The sequence below is a fragment of the Chelon labrosus genome (assembly GCF_963514085.1).
Source record: "Chelon labrosus genome assembly, chromosome: 3".
In the NCBI taxonomy this organism is placed as follows: domain Eukaryota; kingdom Metazoa; phylum Chordata; class Actinopteri; order Mugiliformes; family Mugilidae; genus Chelon; species Chelon labrosus.
Genome location: NC_140339.1, coordinates 28,038,637 through 28,061,024, shown reverse-complemented (window position 1 = coordinate 28,061,024; position 22,388 = coordinate 28,038,637). Strand labels below are relative to the sequence as shown.

The following is a 22,388-nucleotide window of genomic DNA, read 5'->3' as shown; positions in this document are numbered from 1 at the left end:
ATCAATTTTTACAAAGTTGGCAATCTGTAATGCAACTGATCAGTATACAGCAGATTTCAGATTTTTTTCAGATTTTAGAATTCGGATATTTGAGGGGAAAAAAGATAAAAAGAGGGTCATAATGTCAGTAAAGCATTACTTATCTGCAGTTATCTATAATCATGACAACAGGCCCTGGACACAAACTCACCACGGGCCTCAAGGGCTCTGGGGCCCTGGGCACACACCCACTTTGCCCATGCGGTAATCCGTCTATGAATCTAACTGTAGCAATACACTGCCTGACCAAAAAAAAAAAGTCACACACTCTAATATTTCATTAGACCGTCTTTAGCTTTGATTACAGCACACATTCTCTGTGGCATTGTTTCAATAAGCTTCTGCAATGTCACCAGATTTATTTCCATCCAGTGTTGCATTAATTTTTCACCAAGATCTTGTATTGATGATGGGAGAGTTTGACCACTGCACAAAGTCTTCTCCAGCACATCCCAAAGATTCTTAATGCGGTTAAGGTCTGGACTCTGTGGTGGCCAATCCATGTGTGAAAATGATGTCTCATGCTGAAGCCCTGAGTTCTACTGTTGTTTTTCTTCAATTTGATTTCACCAAATGATCACGATGAATCAGGATTTTTTTCCGACCACATTTCTTCCTGGAAGACGATGGTTCCCCACTATCCTTCCAGTTTTTAATAATGCGTTGGACAGTTCTTAACACAATTTTAGTAGTTTCTTCAATCTCCTTAGATGTTTTCTCTGCTTGATGCATGCCAATGATTTGACCCTTCTCAAACAGACTAACATCTTTCCCATGACCACGGGATGTGTCTTTAGACATGGTTGTTTAGAAATGAGAAGCTACTCATTGCATCAGTTGGGGTTAAATAACTTGTTGCCAGCTGAAAGATAATCACCCATGCAGTTATTATCCAATAGGAGGCTCGTACCTACTTGCTTAGTGAAATCCAGGTGGCGGCTTTTTTTTGGCCAAGCAGTGCATAACATACTGCACATATCTGAGCCAAAGCAGCAAAAAGTGTTTTAAGAGTAACATTTGTTACTCATTAAACCCAACTCCCTATTGCTCTGCTTCTCGTAGGTAAGAGATTATTGCTACAAGGACTACTACAATCCTAAACTTGTAAATTAATTAAACTGATTAAGAGTATTTAATATATCCCGACTGTAGTGTCACGGCAGTAACACAAAAATATACAAATAATAATAAAAAGGATATGAATAAAACAAAATACAAAACAAAACTAAAACTCTACACTGTGCGTTTGGTGCAAGTCAGGTATAATATGTGACACTGTATAATAGTAGATCAAGGACTTGTTACACATTACCATATGTATTAATAATTATTGACTATTTTTCAGTTTTCCAGTTGACTGTCAGTTGACAGTGCTGACTATGCGTGGGTTTGTTGCTATTAAATATATTTAGGGTTTATTTTGAAAACCTGCAGAAGAACATTTTTACTGATAAACTTAACATGAATTTCAGGTACACTATGTAGCTGTTCTTTTAGAGAGTCTAAAAAACAAACAACAGACAACGACAGTATTAGAGAAAGAGCACACACATTAGTATTTAGATTAATACAATGAATATTTTGAGTCCAGCTGCTCCAGCTTCCTCCCGCGGTAAAAAGGCGTGCATGTTGGGTTCACTGGTGGTAATGGGCAAGGCAATAAAAGCTGAATAGTTGGCCGTCTCTCTGAGTCAGTCCTGTGATGAACGACACCGCTATAGTGGATGAATGTACATTGAACTGATTAATGACAATCTCTGTTGGGGGTGTGTAAGTAATGCCTTTGTCTTTATGTCTGTTGTCCATTGGCTGAAAAGTAAGGAGGCTGTAATGCAACTGTCGCTGTCATGCAAGGCTTGCATTCTTTACATATTCTCAGACAGTAAGAATGTATATTTCAACAGCTTGAGGATATACTAAGGTATTTCTACTTCAATCCTGTAGATCAGTCTTCACTCCATGCTGCAGTTAAAGCAGTGCCATCAAGGACTTTCTGTCCAACCATGTCCAAACTTTCCCTTGCAGTTTTGTTCCATCCACATCAACATTTCTTTCCTCTGTTGGTGATTACATAGCTTGCTACAGAAGCAATGGGTGCATTAGTTATTTTAAACAACTGTAGTTGTTGTCTTCTTTTATTTTAGTCAAGTGGGGACTACAGCCTGCCAGAGGGAGAGGCTTAAAATGTCAGTGATCATGCCTGCTAGTTGGTCTGAGCAAGATTTTAGTTTGCAGCCTGACACATTATGTTGTCCCGCTTCTTTGGTGATGCCTATATTCTGCTGTCTTGTGTGTTAAAGCTTGTAAAGAACTGGTTCAGTGTCTGATGGAATGCACTGTCATGGCTGGTCAGTGACAGCCTACCCTTGTAGTCTATCTGGCTGTTGTCTTCAAAGTGCCCCTCAGTGCAGTGTTTACACCTATATTCAAAGGCCTTCTTCTTGTCCCTGCAGGCAATTCTGTAGGCCAACATGTTGCCTGTCCTCAAAACACCATCCTGGGCCCTAAAAAGAGACCGCACATCTGTGACCAGCCATGGTTTTTGGTTTGGAAAAACCTTCAAGGTTTTGGCAGTTAGTACTGCCTCTGTACAGAACTGTACACGAGCCAAAACAAATGAAGTGTATTCCTCTGCGTCCGCTCCTTGCGAAAACCCTTCCCAGTCATTGTTTCCCAAGCAGTCCTGCAGTAGCAAGGTGGCTTCATCACTCCAGCCTTTTAAGTTTTAATAGTTGGTCTCACTCTGCAGATAAGAGGTGTGTGGTTTTATAAATGAAGTTGTGCAGAAGGTATAGCTTTGTATGCTCCTGAGATGTTGATGTAAACTTGATCCCTAATATTTCTGTCTCAGTCAGTTAGAAAGTTGAAGGTTTGTCAAGTTTGGGCTTTGCTACAATCCCAGTTGCCTCTGGACATGCATTCATCCGATCATTGTTAGTGCTCTGCAGTCCCTCCAGTGTTATCTTGGCATTAGCATGTGGTAGTTTGCAAACAGCTGAAAACTCTCTTGGCATGTTGACACATATCCAGGTCAGAGAAGTCTGGAGAAATGTGTCTCCCAGTGAAATATGGTACGACATAATCCTCAGTGTTATTTGTTCCAAAGAGACTAGGAGTTGGTGAGGAAGAGACTCGCTTGGTCATTCAGACAAACTATCAACTATCACTCTGACCACATTTGGAGGTAGTGCGGGCTTCTTTCAGTAGAATACACAATACATCCTGGTCATAGTAAGGACTGCCTAGGTAACTAACTAAATAATAAATATGTCTAAACAAAGATTAATAAATGATTGGGTTTGAGCTTGAGCTTTCAAAATAAAAATAGGAAACACAAGGAAAACCAAACAGGGTCACAGAAAATATTCAAAACTCAATTCCATGACATGCCAGGTGTGACCACAAGTACTTAACAAAACAGGATACTTGTAATTGGATTACTCAGGACGCAAGTTAACATCAAGTGTGAACAGGGCCATAATGCACCTCCTTGTTCACATACAGTAGCCCAGTCACAACTAACATCATGCATCCAACCATGTTCAGCTTGAGCCACACAGACACACACACACACACACACACACACACACACACACACACACACACACACAGGGGTCTTCCCACTCAGTTCATGAATGTGTAAGGCCCTGCACTGCTCTCTGAGCCTGAGGGGGAGACTCCACAGCAGCACAGCACAGCAGTTTGCATCACTTCACACACTGTCTGATCAACATGAGAAATGGGTCAGTGGGGTGGGGGTAAGGGTGGAGGGGTTCACTGGGGGCAGTAGGGGAGGGGATTTGACGGGGAAATAGTGCTCCCAGTTCAGAAGAGCATGGCAAATGTTTTACAGTAGGAGCACTACTGGGAGGGGGGCGGTATGGAGAAAGTGGTGGAAGGCGGAGACAACTTAGCTTTCTCAAGAGGCTTGTGCTGTTCAGTGTTTACCTATTAAAGCATGCTACAAAATGTTCAAATAAAAGAGTGTTTCATATTGATACAACTATGCTGATCTAAGGCTCGATTGTGAGTAATTACAGATACAGCAGATGAGAACATAAAACAGGCTGAATGAAAAACATTAGCCTGGCTGATCAACCGCTGTGGGGGGAACAATTACTGCACCATCAAACCAAAGCCAATCAAGAAGGCAGGCCTAAACACAGCTTGCCTTTCACATGCATGCAGCGTGCCGGATAATCATCTGCCACTCACCGACAGGAAGCCTGAATGGAAGCGCAGGGGGTCTACAAACAAAGCAGCTGTGCATTAACTCCTTGTTTGCTGCTTTTAATCGATCAATCAACAGCTTCCAGCAGGTAAAGGGAGCAGAATGGACTCCATTGCGCCGTGTGGAAATGTATGATCGAGACCACAGATGGCACACAGAGGCACCGGGTGATAGCAAAGCGTTCCACGCACCTGGGCTTTGACGCTGAAGGCCACTTGGACCTGTCGACGGCTGTGGATATAAAGAGACATGAGCAGTAAGATGTAACAATAGCTGCTCATCCACATCGCTTTCATTTCCTTAAATCATTACAGGCCGAACTTTCATCGGAGGGATTATTGTCCATTCATGACTGCACATAAAGCAGCGTATTTTATCCTACATTCAAGCCTTGCTGAAATTCTGTCTATAGAGCTGTTAGTGGGGAGAGAACCCACGCACCCTTCTGCTTGTTCTTTGTGAATGCATGTACACACATATTCTATAATGGTTGGTGACGAGCTGTGAAGATTAACACATAGAGGAAAGTCTAACCAAACACAGTAATACGGTTAGTAATGGTGTATAATATATGGTATACCCATGTATAGTCTATGTCAGTCTGTGCGCACGTGTGCGGATTTTTACATGTATTCATTCAATCCTAAATGATTTTTGATTGAAAGGAAAATCTGCCATTCATAGCCTAGAGCAATCAAATGTGTTTCAGTGCTATATGGAGTGGCAGTTGAATGCTATTCTTTTCAACCATCTTATATTTCTTATAGGTCCGTAAATCTCCTTACAAGTCCAGTGTCCTTTTAGCTTTGTTCGGTATTCCTTCGCCAGGTCATTTCTGATTTTGTGCTGTTTTACTCTGAGCCATTTAGACATTTAGCAGCAGATTGCCATGCTATGAAAACATTTTTCTGCATTACACCTGGTCGTTTGATCTGTTGTTAACGTATAATATTGATAAGAACCAGTCAGTTCAGTTCCATATGTGAATAACCTTTGAGCAGTACAGACATTCCCTCTTCAACACACAATTATAAAATCACTGATCCACAGACCTACTCAGTTGAGTTCCCTGCTTAAAAATCCCAGGGCGGGGGTATATACAAAAGCCTTGCACATGAAAAATGAATCAGGGACACCCTCTTATCTTTTATTAGGATAGCTTTGTTTTGTTCTGCCAGCCACCCCAGTTATTACGTTTCCTCTCCTCCGAACAGCCCCACGCTAATGACTCATTCTGCTCTTTCATAAAGTGTTCTCCTAAAACAACAGCCAGACATCCTACACAGATATAATCTTGTGCATAATCTCGAGACGATATTGCTCAGCGTGACAAAGAGGTGTTCAGTGCAGAAGATGACACAGTGTTGGCTGAGACTGGAGAGACACTGCGATAAAACCCAATATTCTGGCTTAATGCAAGAATGTAGAATGTAAATACGCACTGGCTGCCACTGTGTGCAGCAGGTGATATCCAAAATCAGAATGGAATTAAGAAAGAGACATTCTCACAAAGAAGAATTTCTGGGAATGGTGGCCTCATGCTGAGTAGGTGTTATGATGTGCCATGCACACCCTCTCCTCTCATCCTAGCCTGTGAAACCATGTGGCTGAGTGATAACATTTTACCCAGTGAGCTCTGTGTTGAATCTCTCGGACACCTCCCCCACTTCCTTCTCCCCCTTCTTCTCACAGGTAGCCCGCTCTGGGGGCTGCATCCTCTTCAAGAGATACGCAGTGGCTCTCATTCAGCTGCCAGAGCCAATTTACTTACTAATCTCTGCTGTCTTCGCGTGGGTTTAGAGAGAGGGCTTTGTCTCGGAAATGCCTGCTGTATTTAACCCTGAGCACTGTTGCGTTGGCTTCCTCTGAGTTTTTGCCAGCAGCCAAACATTCGCAATGCAAATCGTCCTCAGCCACGCTAATAGAAAAATCTTCTTCTGCAGTGCAATCTAAAAAAAATGGAAGGGCTCTCTCTCTCTCTCTCTCTCTCTCTCTCTGATCAGCTGCTGATACAAGAGCTCTGGCATTTTGTTAATTTCCTGACTGAAATGTGCTTGCTGCATTTATGTGGTATTTCGGAGTGTCAAGAGGCAATTTTCAGAGTCAGAAGGGACCTTAAGCAATAGCATTTACAGGTGGCCTCTCCAAACAGCATTCATCACCATGATCTTAGAAATAATCTGACGCGGTCAAAAGATTGTGAATCATAAACTTTTTTATTTAATCGTTTGAACTCACAGATATCGGGATCAGCTCTTTGAAAGGGTTTGTGATCTTCCTGTGCTTATGCTGTGTCATCCTCCTGGTCATGATAGGCAGGAGATGAACTGGTCCACTGGAGGGGGATGGTTTTAATGGGCATTATGATGTCATCCTGTCATCAGGAGTCTTAGAGAGCATTGCATGTGCAGTATGATGAATTAAAAGTGGAATACTGAACCTACAGGTTCATATGGTCAAGCTAAAATATACCAGCCATTCGTTCACACAGTAGTGTGTGTACACACTCCACTTGTGTAGGGCCCGGAGGGGTTAGGTGCTTCCTCAAGGCACCTCAACTATGGACACTGGAGGACGCAAACTTGTGACCCTTTGGTCCCAAAGCTGCTTCTCTAACCACTATCCCACAGCTCACTCACATATGTTTACCATTTACGTTTCATTTACATTTTCTTTAATAACTACAGAGGATTTAACTTGATTAAATAAACTGCAGCCTATGCTATGGCAAAGTTTGCCATGCACTGATGGTGCATTCACTAGAATCAGTCATGGATAACAGAGCTGTGAATGTGTGTGTGCTTGTGTGAGCGAATGGGTAGATGTGTCTGTGACTGTAAAGTGCTTTGAGTACCAATAGGTAGAAAAGTGCTATATAAAAGCAAGGCCATTTACCATTTACCAAAAAAAGAGCAAAGAAAATATGTGATGATAGAGACAGTTAACGTTAGACTAGCAGCCCTCAGTTTGCTATTTAATATTATTAAATGTCATCTGCTTCACTTACCTTTTTTTCTTCTTTTGAATTGGGCGTCAGTGTTTTAATAACTAGTAGTCAGGTAGGGGGGCCCTTAGGGAGGTCTCCTACTGTCAATGAAAACTTAGCACATTGTCATGGCTGCAATTTAAACTTTGTCAGCCACCTACTGCGATGGAGCCCCAAGAAGTTGTCTGTTAACAAGCTGCGCCTCTGTAAATTTTATAGTGGTGGGAGAAGATATGCAGAGGGGTGGGTGGTCCACTGTGATAGCACAAAAAGCAATTTGTTGGTATTCTCTCTTTTTCTGTCTCTACCCAGCTGGAACTCAAGCAGACGGGTGCCTCCATATTAGCTGGGTTCTGCTTAAGGTTTCTTCCTATTAGACGGACGTTTTTCCTTGCTGCCGTTGCCTGAGTGATTGCTCTGTGGGTTTTCAGGCTGGGTTCTGTAAAGCGTCTTCAGACAATTTGTAATGTTATTGATTCTTTATAAATAAACTTGAATTGAAATGTGTCTTTGAGTTGAGAATAGACATCTCACCTGTTTTTGGAAATGAGCTGTAAAAACAGTATAATATCAATAGACGCTTTAAAGTCATCACTCCCTGTCAATTAACGTGTTTAATGCAAGAACATCAGTAAATTAGTTTATACTGATTGATGGAGCTATTGTTATAGTACTTGCTGTCCACAGCTACTTTTGCCAATCTAATCCCTGCAGCTATCAAACTATAACTGGGCACATACTGTTTGATAAATGCGGCATCTTTGATTAGCCAAGTGCCATCCAGATGACAGTCCCATTATGAAGGACCCTCCACTGTTCTAGTGTTGCTTTCGTCAACGAAAACTATGACTAAATATTGTCGTCAACGAACCTTTATCACGTGACTAAAACGAGACGAGACGTAACGTAAATGCTGGTCATGCGACGATGACTATAATTAAATGTATAATGCAATATTGTTGACGAATAAAAACGAGACTAAATGTGGTTTACAAAATAAAAACTATGCTAAAATGTCTCTCCATTTTCGTTGACCAAAACGAGACGAGACGAAATGTTACAACGTCATTTTGTCTTGTTTAGTCGCGTTATTATTATTATTTTGTAGTTTTTCTGTTTCCTGTGTCCAGAGAGCCCGTTTCTCTCGCAGGCGACGTCACTTCCTCAAGCTCCACTCGCGGTAATATTTTGTAGATGCAGCTGCTCCAGTGAGTCTGCGACTCTGCGTGAGTACTGAGTAGCGAGAGAACTGTGAGTAGGCTACTGAGTAGCGTGACAGAGAAAGGGAACGATGGCGGGCCAGCCGGGGGTCTTTGGTAGAAGAAGAAGAGAAGACATTTGGAAAAACTTTAAATACACCGAAGTGGAAAATAAAACCGAATGTCTTGTGGTGAAAGATAGGGAGAAGTGCGGCAAATAGTAAATAAATAGTAAAATAAATATGTTGTAAATTAAAATCAGCGTCTTCCGTGTCTGGAATGCAGAGGTGGAAAGTAACGAAATACATTTACTCACGTTACTGTATTGAGTAGTTTTTTTGTGTATTTTGTATTTTTCAAGTAGTTTTTAAAATCGGTAATTTAAATTTTACTTGATTACGTTTTGAGTGAAGTATTGTATTTCGCTACATTACAAATCCCATCCGTTACTGAGTAAAAAAAAAAAAAGTTGACTAACGAAAACCGAAAAAAAAATCGCGCCCGGAACCACGTAGTGAGTGACGTATGGTCACCATGTAGGCTACCACTACCAAGCGCCAAGTCTTTCTGTAGGAGATTGAGAACGAGATGGAGGTGGATCAGAAGAGCGACGACGGTTCAGAGACAGTTTGATTGACAGTTGATTGTTTGAAAAAGTTTTATGGGATGGTCTGAACTAAAATTGCACATTATACCTTTCTGAGGGTCTTACATGTCATGTGTGACATGTGTTATGTTGTCATTACATGTGTATACATTTGTATAGATTTTTATTCATTTGTATGGATTGTTCTTTAATTAAAAACTAAACAGTTTTGGATGTATGACCCCTTGTCCTATTTTCACTACATGGGAGAGATCCCCCGCCCCGTTCTACAGGTTTTTTTTTTTAAATGTAACTAAGTAACTTTTACTTAAAATACATTTTAAATTAGCTACTTATTACTTTTACTTGAGTAATTTTTCAGATGGGTAATTTCATTTGTACTTGAGTAATATTTCATCCAAGTATTGGTACTTTTACTTGAGTACGATATTTTAGTACTTTTTCCACCTCTGCTGGAATGGATGTATTCTTGAGTCTATAAGGTAACAATAATATAATAAGAACCTTTATTGAAATAGGTTTGGCTAAAAGAAAATTTTGGTTTTGTCTATACTACAAGGTAGGCTACTTATACTGTATTGACTGGGTTAAATAGAATTGCATTACTAAAAAGAGACTAAAATACCATTTTCATTGACTAAAACTAGACTAAATGTCATCAGTTTTCGTTGACTAAGACTAGACTAAATGTCATCAGTTTTCGTTGACTAAGACTAGACGAAAATGTCTTCAGTTTTCGTCGACTAAAACTAGACGAAAATAGTCATGGATAATTCTGACTAAAATAAGACTAAAATGCTCAGACTTTTAGTTGACTGAAACTTGACTAGACTAAAAAGAGTATGAACATGACTAAAACTAATAAAAACTAAAATGACAGCTTGACACAAAGACTAGACTAAAACTAAAATTAAAACAGGCCGCCAAAAACAACACTACACTGTTCTCTGTTTGCAAATGGTGCCCACCTGCTACAAAGTAAACTCATTATATTGCACTTGTCTTGTCTATAGTATTATTGTTCATTAGACTGCCCTTTTTGACTTTGCATTCTGTTGTTTACAGTATGTGTGGGTGTTGGATTACAGGGTTTCATCAGTGCTGTGTCTAACCTCCTTTATAGTGGTAGCAGTAGTAGTAGTGTAGCGGAGACATAGGACTACAGACCAAGCCATCCTTTTTCACTAAGACAGGAAATGAAGGGGAGTCTTTCCTATGCACTGGATGAGGATCTTATGGACTGACTTGGTTTCCCACAGTGCACTTTACCTTCCCTTCAGCTAAGTTATCTCGCAAACTCTCCAGGCTTCTCACATTCCTGCCTCCTTGCACATCACTTTCATTCAACTACATTTTCACACTCTGAACTGAACTGCCTCAGATTGAAGAGGACATTCAAACATCTCCGATTCACACATTCACACAACATTTTTGGATTTTGTTTTGAAAGTTGAGAAGTAAAAGACTGATTTTCTTTTTATTGTAATTCATTAAATGTAGAGTTTGTTATTTTGACCTTATCATTCTGAACTTATGTGAATTTCAGTTTGATTTAGGACCTTTGGGAAAATGTTCATTCATTCATTCATTCATTCAGTCAGTCATCTTAGCTCGTCCTCTTGAGGGTTGCTCAGCTGTCATTGGGCGAGAGGCGGGGTACACCCTGGACAGGTCTATCACAGAGCTAACACAAAGAGACAGACAACCATTCACCGAGACCTGCGGCCAATTTAGAATCACCAGTTAAACTAAATATGGTTTAGATAGAGCCACTTTAATTAATAGAACTAAATTGAAACTGGTGGTATTTTTTGTGGGGGTTTTTTGTGTTTGTTTATGCCTTTTGTAGCACAGGTACTGAGTTAACCATACTAACTTTATTAATACTGACAGGTTGACAAAATAATTTACTCTCCTGTCTGGCACCTAACTTTAATTTTGATAGAGCCTATGCTGTAGTAGTAGTAGTTGTAGTAGTAGTAGTAGTGAAACAGTATCCCATACTTAATTTTGGTGTGACCATTTATTATCTGGGATGCAGTAGAAATATCACTGAAAATGAATGGATTAATGCAGTCACATAACCAAATCATCAACATTTTATATTATTTGTTTCTATTGTATCATTGTTCAAGCTAAATTCACACCATCTGCATCCGGCGATATAATTTCCTGCTAAACTGTGCCTATCATACATTAGTTGAAACTGTTACTGCACAGCGATGTGACCAGAAATAATGAATATTATATGGATAACCACTACATCCTGTGGGGGGTTACAGTTTACAGATGCAGAAGTGACCCTTGACCAACCATATATAGGGTAGTTCTCAGCATTTTGACCAAATAAAGTTGTGAAGTTGATCAAAAATTAAACTTTTGGTTTAACTGAGCACACTCTAGCTGTCCTGCTGATAAAACATACGTAGTAATATTTATTAAGCAAAAATGAGTGAAGAGCAGTTTAACCCAGTCACTATTACAGTATCATGCTTTCTGTCATTTTTCTGGTAGTTTCCTAGTGGTCTTAAGATTCTATGCTCTCACCACTGCAGACCGGGATTGATGCCCAATGAAGGAGTTTCATATAGTTTCAGCATACATACTACTTATGCCTTGTAGAAGTGTTTAATTAGTGGCTTTTAATTTCTAGATAATTAATGCCTTCTCCATCATGAAAATCAGTTTATTACTCACAATAATTTCCACTCCTTTACAATATTTACAAGCTAGCGGTAATTCAATGCAACAGTAATAATAATTGTGAATTCAAATAAGACATAATGGGAAAAATAAAAATAAATCAAATGAAATAACTGCATAAATCAAATAACGACCATTCTAAACAAGAACCAGGACAAAATGTACGTTCCAGGTTTACATGTAAGATTATCAAGACTTTCAGAGGTTCTTTAAATTTCTGAGCCTCAAAACTCAAAGCTGCCTCACAATTATTTTATCCCACTGGGGCAGTAGAGTTCAGAATCAGTTCTAATGGATTCATGAGAGTTTTGGTTAGACCACAGCCAACATTTTGGCTGCTGGATACAGAGTCAAGCAACAGTCCGTGTCAGTCAGAGAAAGTGAAGTTTGTACTTAAAGAAAACTGATTTGGTGACAGCATACTGTGCATTCATGGAAATGAAGGAAAATATCAACTGTATGCCTCTCTGGTGTACTGTTTTGTCTGGATATCACAACCTGTGCATTTAGCATTAAGGTTTATGTAGAGCATTATGTGTTAATACGGTATCAGGTATCAGAGGTGTGGTTCACCTGAGCTCACAGGGAATTCCCAGGGCCATTTGTCTATATGCTAAGCAAAGCAGCCCCTGTGTGTTGCTACTCAGTTGCGCACACACACAAAAATAATATTGGACATCTCGCAGAACTATTCTTTTAAACAAAGTTGACCTATTGTATCAGTGTTCATGAGTATCTTTTAAGAGGAGAAATTCCTGTTCCTCTAAACCAAAGTTCCTCTCCATCAGTCTAATTTCATTTAGTCTAATTCTGTCGCACAAAGGTGTAAAAGCAGCAGCAGCAGCAGACTGCATCTTTTTATATTCTGCTTTCTGCCATGTTGTGAGTCAGTGTCATCTTGCCAGACAAGATGAGGACTGAACCAGTTGCAGTTGGCACATTTGCATAAAGCCCAGAATGGAGATGGCTCCGATCACGCAAACGTGGGCACCAATCTTACTTTAGTCAGCCACAACACATGCAACATTTGGAGGGAACTGCGAATCACTGTGGCATTTAAGCGTACATGAGGAGGAGTGAATATAGAAGCAATAAATAGATTGAGCCTACAGCATGTAATGATTTGCTTCCATTAGGAGACTGTCAGAGGAGAGCACCTTTCCTCCCACATGCAGAGAGAATAATCAGTGTGTGTGTGTGTGTAGGGCTTTTCGTTCACTTGTCCAAAGTGAAGTTCAGACCATATGACTTGTGCACAAACATGGAAGTGAGAGGTGAAAGCGGCAGGGACTGAGAAGTCGTCACTCAGTGTATGGTGTATGTGTGCACAGAGATACAGAGACAGGGGGCAGACACTGGCCTGGAATGTCTCCGCTGATACACTCTCCGTCTGGCATAATAAAGACCATGTGGAGTCAGACAAACTGTGACCGCTGTGCTCTCTGAAGGATAAAAATCCATTATGCACATTGAGGCTCGCAGCACACACACAAACACACAGTCCCACACGCTTACTAAAAAAAAAAAAAACTCGCATATGAAAAAAGGAAAAAAAAAGAGAGCAAGAGAGAGAAATGGAGAGAGAGGGGAAGAGACATGCCTCAAAACCCCCTGCTCATTTATAATGCATATGCCGAGCTTGGGCTTTGAACAACAAACCCAATGCTTTCCTTCCCCTCCTCCCCAGCCATGGAGGGGAAAACCCACAGCCTACTCCGACTGCTTCTTACAGGCAGGGACACGCTGGAGGAGAAGGTTTATCCATTATGAGGTTTTGAAGTCAGCTCATGTGGACCGCATCGACCGGCTAATATTGCATTCTGAATGTAAGGGCGGAACAGATGTAAAACTATTTATTGGTCTAATCCTGGCTGCACATGAACGCTGAGGTACAACACACAAGTAACCACATATATCATCTAACATCTACCAGAATTCAAACGGCTATTAACAGCTAATCAGTTATATTGTAATGGCCGTTATTTCGGTCTGTAAAACTGCAATCACAGAGTTGCTGTAATTTAAATCCAGGAAAAGGGTAATATCGCTAAAAAGTGAGAGGGCAAAGGAGTACAAGCGGTTAGATAAATAGACGTGGAACAAACCCACAGCTTATCTAAACTTAAAATTTTTACCCGAGTGAATGTAGTTGACATCCAGAAGATACCAACTACCTGCTTTAGTTTTGTAGCAGTGTGAGGGCTTCTATAGAAAAGGTTATGCATCAGAAAACGGCATGATGTGAATGAATATAGTTGAGCTGAAGTAGCCTCAGCAGTTTTAAGAAAAACCTCTATCTTCATGACCTCACTTTAGTGCTGATATACTGTATACTGAATCTGGATCAAAAGGATGGTTGTGGATGTGCAACAACTGCTTCAAGAATTTCTTTTTTTTCTACATAGGTGAATTGGGGATCAAGTAATGGCTAGACTAAAGAGTGGTGACAAGCAGGGAGCGCGGCATAAATAAAATATAGGCGTTCACTCTACAAAGCAACGACTCTCGTCTCCCCTGTTTCTGCAGGAAGGCGTGTGTGTGTTTCCAAATGGAAGTACATTTAATGCATGAGATGTAGGTCAAAGCGTGGAAGACACCAGACGTGTTCTGTTGTTCCTCCGTTGCTAACGCAGACTGGCACACCAGACACATTTGTCTGCAGCCAAATGCTCAGTCAGATGGAGATTTCTAAAATATACACCACGGATTTAGAGTTGTCACGTCGCTCTGTTTAGGCCTGCTGATGGCTCAAAGATCACGGCTGCCATTCTCTGTCCACTTTGCATGTAGCCATAGTGGTAGTGATACACAGTTACTGGCAATCCATAACCACTTTAACCATGTATTTCCATTTCCACAAATATGTAACTCCTCTCTGACAAAGAAAAATGTATGACACGTGCATTAGTTCACCTGTATCCAGGAGTTTTCTCAAAATACTGCATGTACATATGTGATGCCCAAGGACAGCCATTTAAAATACACAACTATTGTGTCAGTATGACTGCCTTACTACACTACTACTACTCTATAATGTATTTCTGAATCAAACTAAGGGCTCTGTGTCTGCACAGCTTAAGGTGTAAGGGAAACTAATAATGACGACTCCCATGGTTACAGTTTATATGTGTCTGTGAACCTTCTCAATCCTCCAGTTAGTTTAAAGGTATTCACATCACTGGACTCAAACTGCTGATTTTTACAGCAAACATGCTGCCATTAATGATGACTTTGTTCAATTAAGTGTCCCAGTAAACCATGACAGTAAATCAGCATGCACAACAGCACGTCCTTCCCTAAATGTAATGCAGCCATCATTAATACTGGTGCAAGGGGAGCTACATTTGCCTTGTAGATTTAATAAACTGAGCTGATGGTACGGGGGAATGGATGCCCTCGACAATAATCCATCTAGATAGCTATAAACTGTGATTTTGAATGAGGTATTTACCTTGAATTAATAACATCCATGCTTGTTGTCTTCAGAAACACACATATTATTTAAAGTCAAGGTGCGGTGTCATAGCGCATTAGCAATATTTTAGGAACAATTAAATCTAAGTGCACAGAAGGCGTAATAAATCTGTGGATTTTGTCTGTGGGGATTATTTTATTAGAAGTAGCTCACAGCTCACAGTTCTTGAAATGTGTTCAGACTGAAAATGGAATAGATTTTTGAGATGGCATAATTATATATAAACTAAATGCCAATACACAAGCAGCATTTCTATTCACAGAGAAACAATAAATGTCTTTCTCACTGGTCTGCCACTAGAACAAATCCTTGCTTTCCAAGTCAGTATTTTCTGGCATAGAAACATTCCCTCCTTAGAGGACAAAGAAGTAAACGAGGGAGGGACGGAAGAAGGAGAGAAATAAAACTTTCAAGTTCGTAGTAGGACAGAGGAGAGTGTATTCTACATTTTCATAAATCCAGCAGATTTCATTTAAAAATAAGTAAGGGCTGTTAGAACTGAGATTCAGATTTTGACTGATGCAAGTGTCATAGTGGATACTACACTTCTCTGTTCAGTGTGTCTCAAAAGATCAACCAGTATGGATGTGCAGTGAGACTATGTGGCTTTACACCTCCTCAACACTAACATACAGTAGCACACCAAAACATCCCCACCACAGTTACATATGTTAGCAGCTATTAGACATCCGAAAGGGTAAACACCTGTAAGCTGGATATTTATCATTAGTTCCATTATGTATTTCTGTAACAGCTGCAACGTCTGCTGCCTTTCATCACTGAACAAAATAACAGCCATACTTTTACTGCAGACTTCCATCATTGTGCCATGAACCAGCGATCCATTGCTCTTGCATGCCAGGCAGTTCATCTATGCAGCATCAAATGGCTTGCGAGTTTTGATAGAACCACAGTCCCAGATATAAACACTCCTTCCTACTCTAAATGCTACCTTCCATAGGTTTAATGTTTGTTGGTTAATTTGTAACTATGGATATTTTTCAGTTTTTGATCATTATTCAAGTCAGACAAATCATGTGGTGACATCATGTTGGGATGCACAAAATTGCAAAGGACATTTTTGCTGCTTAGGGCTAGGGTAGGGGTTAGGTAATTGCCTCACCAATTAATCACGTTGTTTTTATTGTGCTATGGTTCTGCAAATTAACGCACTAATGTGTAATTAAATCCCACATTCCTACAGGAAAAAAAATAGGGCTTCCCATCCTCATCATTTTCTACAGAAGCACCAGAGAGCAGATTAACAAACGGCATCTCTGTCCGGTTTGGTGTCTTGTAAACACACTGCAAACCCACTGGATGGGCGGAAGTTGGGTATCTATATGAATATATATTTTACACACATATACCTGTAAATAATTATTTGGTTTTCTCAATCGGTGTAAAAATTCTGACTCTAATGTGAACTGCTGGTGTATAGCTTCGAATGGCAATAAAAGTCTCAGTTCATATTTTGAGCATTAATAAGAAATATTCCCAAATTCTGAAGTGCACTTCATTAATGCATGTTGCTTTAAAACATCACTGTTGCATAAACTAGACTGACATTTTGATTTTCCTCATTACTGACTTCAACATTAAATTAGCAAATTTCTTGATGATTAAGACTCTGCAGTGATCCTGCCCCCCCCTCTAAGTTTCTATTAGGATGCAGAGAGGGGTCAAGTGCTCAGAGAACTATAAAGCTCTAACACGCTCTGCTGCTCAGTCCTGCTCTTAACACCAGCACAACAAAACACAACAAATGAGGAAGAACGTGAGAAGCAGACACCTCATGAATGTACCGTTTTTATTGGACTTATATAGAAATACTTAAAAAAACATGAAGTAGCACCATTACTTAAGTTTTACTTTTTATCATGTATAACTTTCAATGTCAGAAAAATAAAACTCTTGATACATTTTCAAATCTTGTCTCAGCAAATATAATATTAGTATTTGACCATGAGGTTAAAGGCCCTTTATCATAAAATAAAATATACTTTGTTCTTAAACTTTGCTCAATAAAGTACATTTACGCTCAAGTAACTTCACCTACATATACATAAACAAGTGGTAAACAAATGTATTAAAATAGAAATACTAAAACTATAGTGGTGCAACAGAAGCCTGTAATTCCCACTGGAATCTAATTCATACAAATTTTAAAAAGCATAAACGGTTTCTTTGTGTTCAACTTACTAAGTCTTGTACATTTCAATGTTTCATAATAATATAGAATAAAATATGCTTTATATTACTGAATAAAAAATATGCTGGATGAAGCAGATTTAAAAGACATTTTTTTGCTGAACCTATAAAATCTCCATCCCAACAGAATACTGTCAAATACAATACACATTTCGTGGACTTGGATTCCCTCCCACAGTCGTGTGATATTAAAATAATACAGTGATCAATGCCGTTAGGCCATACTAAAAAATAAACAATTTTTCAACCCAGCTACAAAAAGTTCACTGAACTTAAATTAAAATATCTGTAAACATCTTTGCAATAAGAAATATAATCTTTCAAGTCAAAAAAGAATAAAATACTTCAATCTGTATTAATGTCATTTAAAACTTGTCAACTTGTGTAAATTGATTCTATACATATATATGTAGGATATGTTGCTGCTCTGCCTCACGTGGTTTCTGATCTTGAGCTGCAGTATCTTTGTAAGTCAATAGTCCTGTTTGGCTGGAAGCCTTCTGTGTTTCCTTGCCACAGCTCCCTCCCCCCTTACTACATTCGAATGACAAACATGGAAGGCTCATCCTGCTAACAGTCCACCACTTGACCCAAGTACCTCCGTCATGACCCCATTGTGTCTCTCGCTTCATAAATACAGGGTACAATTAACTAGAGCTATTGATTACTATACTGTAATATTTAAAACATGCACTTAGATGTTGAAAATATTTCCCCAAGCTACAGTATATTATTAACAACTACGACGGAACCCAAAAAGAGAGTCTGTCCCTTCTCCTGGATACTGCAGCCTCTTACATACATATGTATATCTATGTACATTTTCCAGCTGATTGTTGTGGTCTCATTAAAGCAGTATGAAGAGTCTGTTGTTGCTATCATAGCTGGTCTCACTTTGGAGATAGTCTTTTTATGAAAATATACGTATAGCCTGAGTGACGCCGGTGTGGCAGACTGGGCATTTGGGCTCACTCCTCTCACAGATACGGTTGGCACATTCCATACAGAAAAGGTTGTGCCCACAGGGGACCAGGGCCGCGATGACCTCACTCTCAAAGCACACAGAACAGTCACGGCTGCCTTTTCGGCTGGTGCCCGATGATGTGGAGGAGGAGGACGAGGAAGAGGAGGCAGAGGAGTCGCTCTGAACTCCTGGGAGGTGGGGGCCCGGCAGAGAGGCGATCGCGCTCGAGTAACCAGGGAAACTGAGCGGGCCTCCGCCCGGGTCACTACGCACCCTCCGGGCTAATGGGTGCTCAGTGGGCCCTCCGGTGTGGTTGTGAAGGGGGGGTGACAGCCTAGGTTGAGGGGTGCAGCCATTAACCCTTCTCTGACTCACCACTATCCCGTTGGCATTGGTGGAGGTGTTGGTCGGGAACATGGCTGAGGTGGAGGTGGGGGAGCTGCCTCCGGTGGAGGACGGGGTCATGCGACTATCATACTGGGACCACAGGATGCCAGGTGGGGCTGGTGTAGGGTCAAACCCTGGCGAGGTGTCAAAAGTCATATCAGTGCAGTCAGGTGAGATTACCTCACTTCCGTAAACAAACCCATTGCCATTGGTGTTAGTATTAATGTTGTTGTTATTGTTGTTGCCATTGTTGTTGCTTGTGGTGTAACTGAGTGCCGGGCTGGGAGGGCTGTAGTCGGCCATGCGCGAGCTGTTGTTACCAAAGTAAGAGTCTGTGGATGCACTACCCAGGGAGGATGATGAGTCGTTGCGGTAATTGGAAAATGGCTTACGGGCTGAGCTGGGGGTCATTCCAGCACTGGACTTGGACCACAAGGCGGCATGTCCATGCAGATCAAAACCAACATCAGTCCCATTGGCATGGAAGTCATTTTCATCCTGGAGCTCAATAAGACCTCCTGTCCTCATGGCGATGTGGGCTTCAATCTCTTCACGTGCCCGGTCCACATTCTCCGGCATCCCTGTCACCTCAAATACGGGCTCCTTGTCTCGGCTTGGTGTCACAATGTAGGTGTGGGTCTGCTGCTGGATACGCTTGATGGTGGCACCCTTGGGGCCAACAACCAGACCCACCACACGGTATGGCACCCGCACCTGGATGGTGGTCTGTCCGGGCAGGTTCGGTGGTCCGGGGACAGGAGTGCCACTTCCGTTCAGGCTGGTGTTTTTGTTCCTGGAGGCCCGGATCATGGAGAAATGCTCAGCAGCAGAGATGATCTCTCTCCTGGCCATGGCGACATCCTCCCTCCTGCCCGTCACCACAAAAACAGGCTCCTCACCTCGAACCGGAGTCTTAATGTAGGTGTTAGTCTTTGCTCGCAGTGCTTTGATCTTGCAACCTGATGAATAGACGCAAAAAGCGAAAGTGAGATTACAAAAAGAAACAACACCAAGGTCCCATGTAACAGTATCATTACTATGTACTGTTCAAAACTGATGACAGATTATTGTCCTCAAAAGACAAGTGAAACTAGTTGAGAACAAATCCAAACAACAAGCTACAACCATGAACATACAGCAGGACAAAAATAACATGGTGAAACTACTAATCACTACAGCTTCATTTCCCGGATCCGCTGCCTCTGCTGCTAGATTCTTGATTCTTATATTATCCAAGAAACCATTATGGAAAGAAGGGAATGGCTACTTAAACACTTGATGACACCAACGCATTAGGTTGCATGCCAACACCCTCAAGCACATGCAGACATCTCCTATCATCACAAAGGGGAAATGACATAATTAGCAGAGCAGGTCGAGCTGAGTGGGACAGGGTGATGACCAGCAGAAGAGGCTAAAGCTTCCTAAATGCAGTCAACAAACATATTTACACTATCTCATATTCAGTAGTATCAGACTGTTGCAGGTTAAATGAGGATAAGCGATCTTTCATGAGGGTAGCTGCCTTATAATAAGGCTGATCCCGTTCATGCGCTTCACGCCCATAACCTGATATAACCCGACACAAGTATATGGGTGGGGGTGTCTGATGCAAACAAATCTGCCTAAGAAATGCTTCTTTTAAGCTTAAAGTTGGACCTAATCGGTTCTTTACAGGTCCTTTGTTGCTCTGGGAACAGCAGCAGCAGGAGTACAGGGAGGGGAAAAGATTCCGCATATGTAACCAAGCACCAGTGCCGCCCTGCAGCTTTCAGCTGGAAGACTGTGTTAGCTGGGTCTGTGCAGCTATGGGCGTCTGCTCCCTGTGGCAAGGTAAGATCGTGACCGTTGTCCTAATTTGATCTTGTGCGGATCACAATCGCAGCTTCCATAAAGAAATAAAACCCGGTATGGCCTTTTAAGAAAACACACACACACACACACACACATACGTGTGGTTATCGTCTAGGAGTGTCTTGGCTCATTGTTCGATGACCTACATGTCCTAATTTGCTGGATGACGGTTATAACTCCTGTCATGTCAGCGGTCACTGCTGCGCGTTTTGGATGCGCCCTTTAACCGAGAACGTGGAGAGTTTTCTGTGTCCTCAAACTAGACTCAGATCACTTTAATAATTAGTCTAACATAAGTCAATCCACGCCAAAACAATGTGACTTCGAACTATTTCGGAGTTGGTTTTGTGGCATAGGCGCAATAATCACAATGGGTAGTCGTTTCTCTTTAGGCTCAACTTCTTGAATCGGTGCATGCTACTTGCTGCCGCCCACCACTGTGTATTTATAGGAGGGACAATGAGTGACTAACTGTCGAGACAGTAACAAAAGTTCACGTTATACTGAATTCATTTTTGATTGCTGACATTGATGGATCATGCAGACGTCCAGATCACTAGCAGTAACGTTTTTAAACCGCGCTATTAAAAGCTGCTGTGCAGACAAGCAAAGCTGTCCTCGGATAACAACAGGATAACACATCCATTATTTGAGTGTGTTGGCATTCTGTTCCTCCCACACAGCAGGATAGCTGGGGAAGTGTTTGGGTGCATGGCCGTGCCTGTGCTGCTCATCTGCGTGCCATGACAAATATAGAGAGCCGAACTATACACAAACACTGAAACACACACCTTGTCTGCCCACAATCTCAGCCACATGCTCGGAGCTGGGAACCGGGACGCACTCGGTCATGTTGACGCTCTTTTTCCGGGGCTCCTGGTTGTTGTCGTACAGCGGGTTCTCGTCGTTGTCCAAGCCGAGCAGGGACAGCTGGTCCAGGGCGATCTGCAGGGCTCTCTGGTCGTCCAGCGCGTCTCCCTGGACGCTGTTGTCGGCGAAGAGCGAGCTGGGCATCTTCACGGCTCCGTAACGTCGCGGGATCGGATGTAAAGGCAAAAGGAAGGAGGGTAAAGAAGGAGTGACCGGGGAAGAAAGCAAGAAAGAAAGGAAAGGGGAGGAGGAAGGGAGAGGCACCGGACCCGGTTTTCAAAGACAACTGGTCAGTGCAAATAAATCAGTGCGGCTGAGGGGGGAAAGGAAAACAGTCCAAGGAGCTACAAAACATCCACCCCCTTTGTTTTTTGCCAATAGACTCTGGACGTCCCGAACCGGGCCAACCCTCGCTGTGCAGCTGCACGAAAAGACGGAGTAAAACAAAAAAGCGTGTTTATTCCAGAGCCGGCGGTGGAAATAGTAACAATATTCCTTCCTGACAAAGGGCCCCTCCCCGGCTTGCTTTCCCTCAGGTCCTCTGTTGCTTCTGTCTGAGTCTTTGCAGAGCCAGACAGAGAGATGTGCGGGTGACGTCACCGCCAGGGCAGGGACGATGCGGTGCAGCGAGGTCATTTACATACCCGGCAGCTCATTGGCCGGCCGGCAGCGAATGGGCGGGCTCTAGTCAGGGGCACGCCCCCCTCTTTGTTCACCGTCTCTTTCGTTGTACTTCGCTCCTTGTCGGTTTCTCCGTTCGCTCTTTGCCCTGGCATTCGGCATGGCACTAGGCCCACGCACAGCCACAAAACGAACTCTAACATTAACAATAAAACGAACCCAACAAACCAAAACGCATATT

General features: G+C 41.7%; 1 protein-coding gene across 1 annotated transcript; it reads right to left on the bottom strand.

The window, feature by feature from the left end:
* Nucleotides 1-16,997: 16,997 nt before the first annotated feature.
* On the bottom strand, nucleotides 16,998-22,056 carry mex3b (mex-3 RNA binding family member B). The gene is made up of 2 exons (XM_084541328.1): nucleotides 21,448-22,056; nucleotides 16,998-19,761 (listed from the first exon to the last, which is right to left on the bottom strand). Exons 1-2 carry the CDS (start codon nucleotides 21,668-21,670, stop codon nucleotides 18,362-18,364), a joined length of 1,623 nt encoding a protein of 540 aa, XP_084397454.1. The 5' UTR covers nucleotides 21,671-22,056; the 3' UTR covers nucleotides 16,998-18,361.
* Between the last annotated feature and the right edge of the window lie 332 nt (nucleotides 22,057-22,388).

What these genes read in the sequence shown, in the direction of transcription:
- mex3b (XM_084541328.1), bottom strand. Translation starts at nt 21,670, where the DNA reads ATGCCCAGCTCGCTCTTCGCCGACAACAGCGTCCAGGGAGACGCGCTG. An exon ending in TGAGATTGTGGGCAGACAAG is followed by an intron (nt 19,762 to 21,447) that starts GTGTGTGTTTCA and finishes TCTATTCATCAG; the next exon opens with GTTGCAAGATCAAAGCACTG.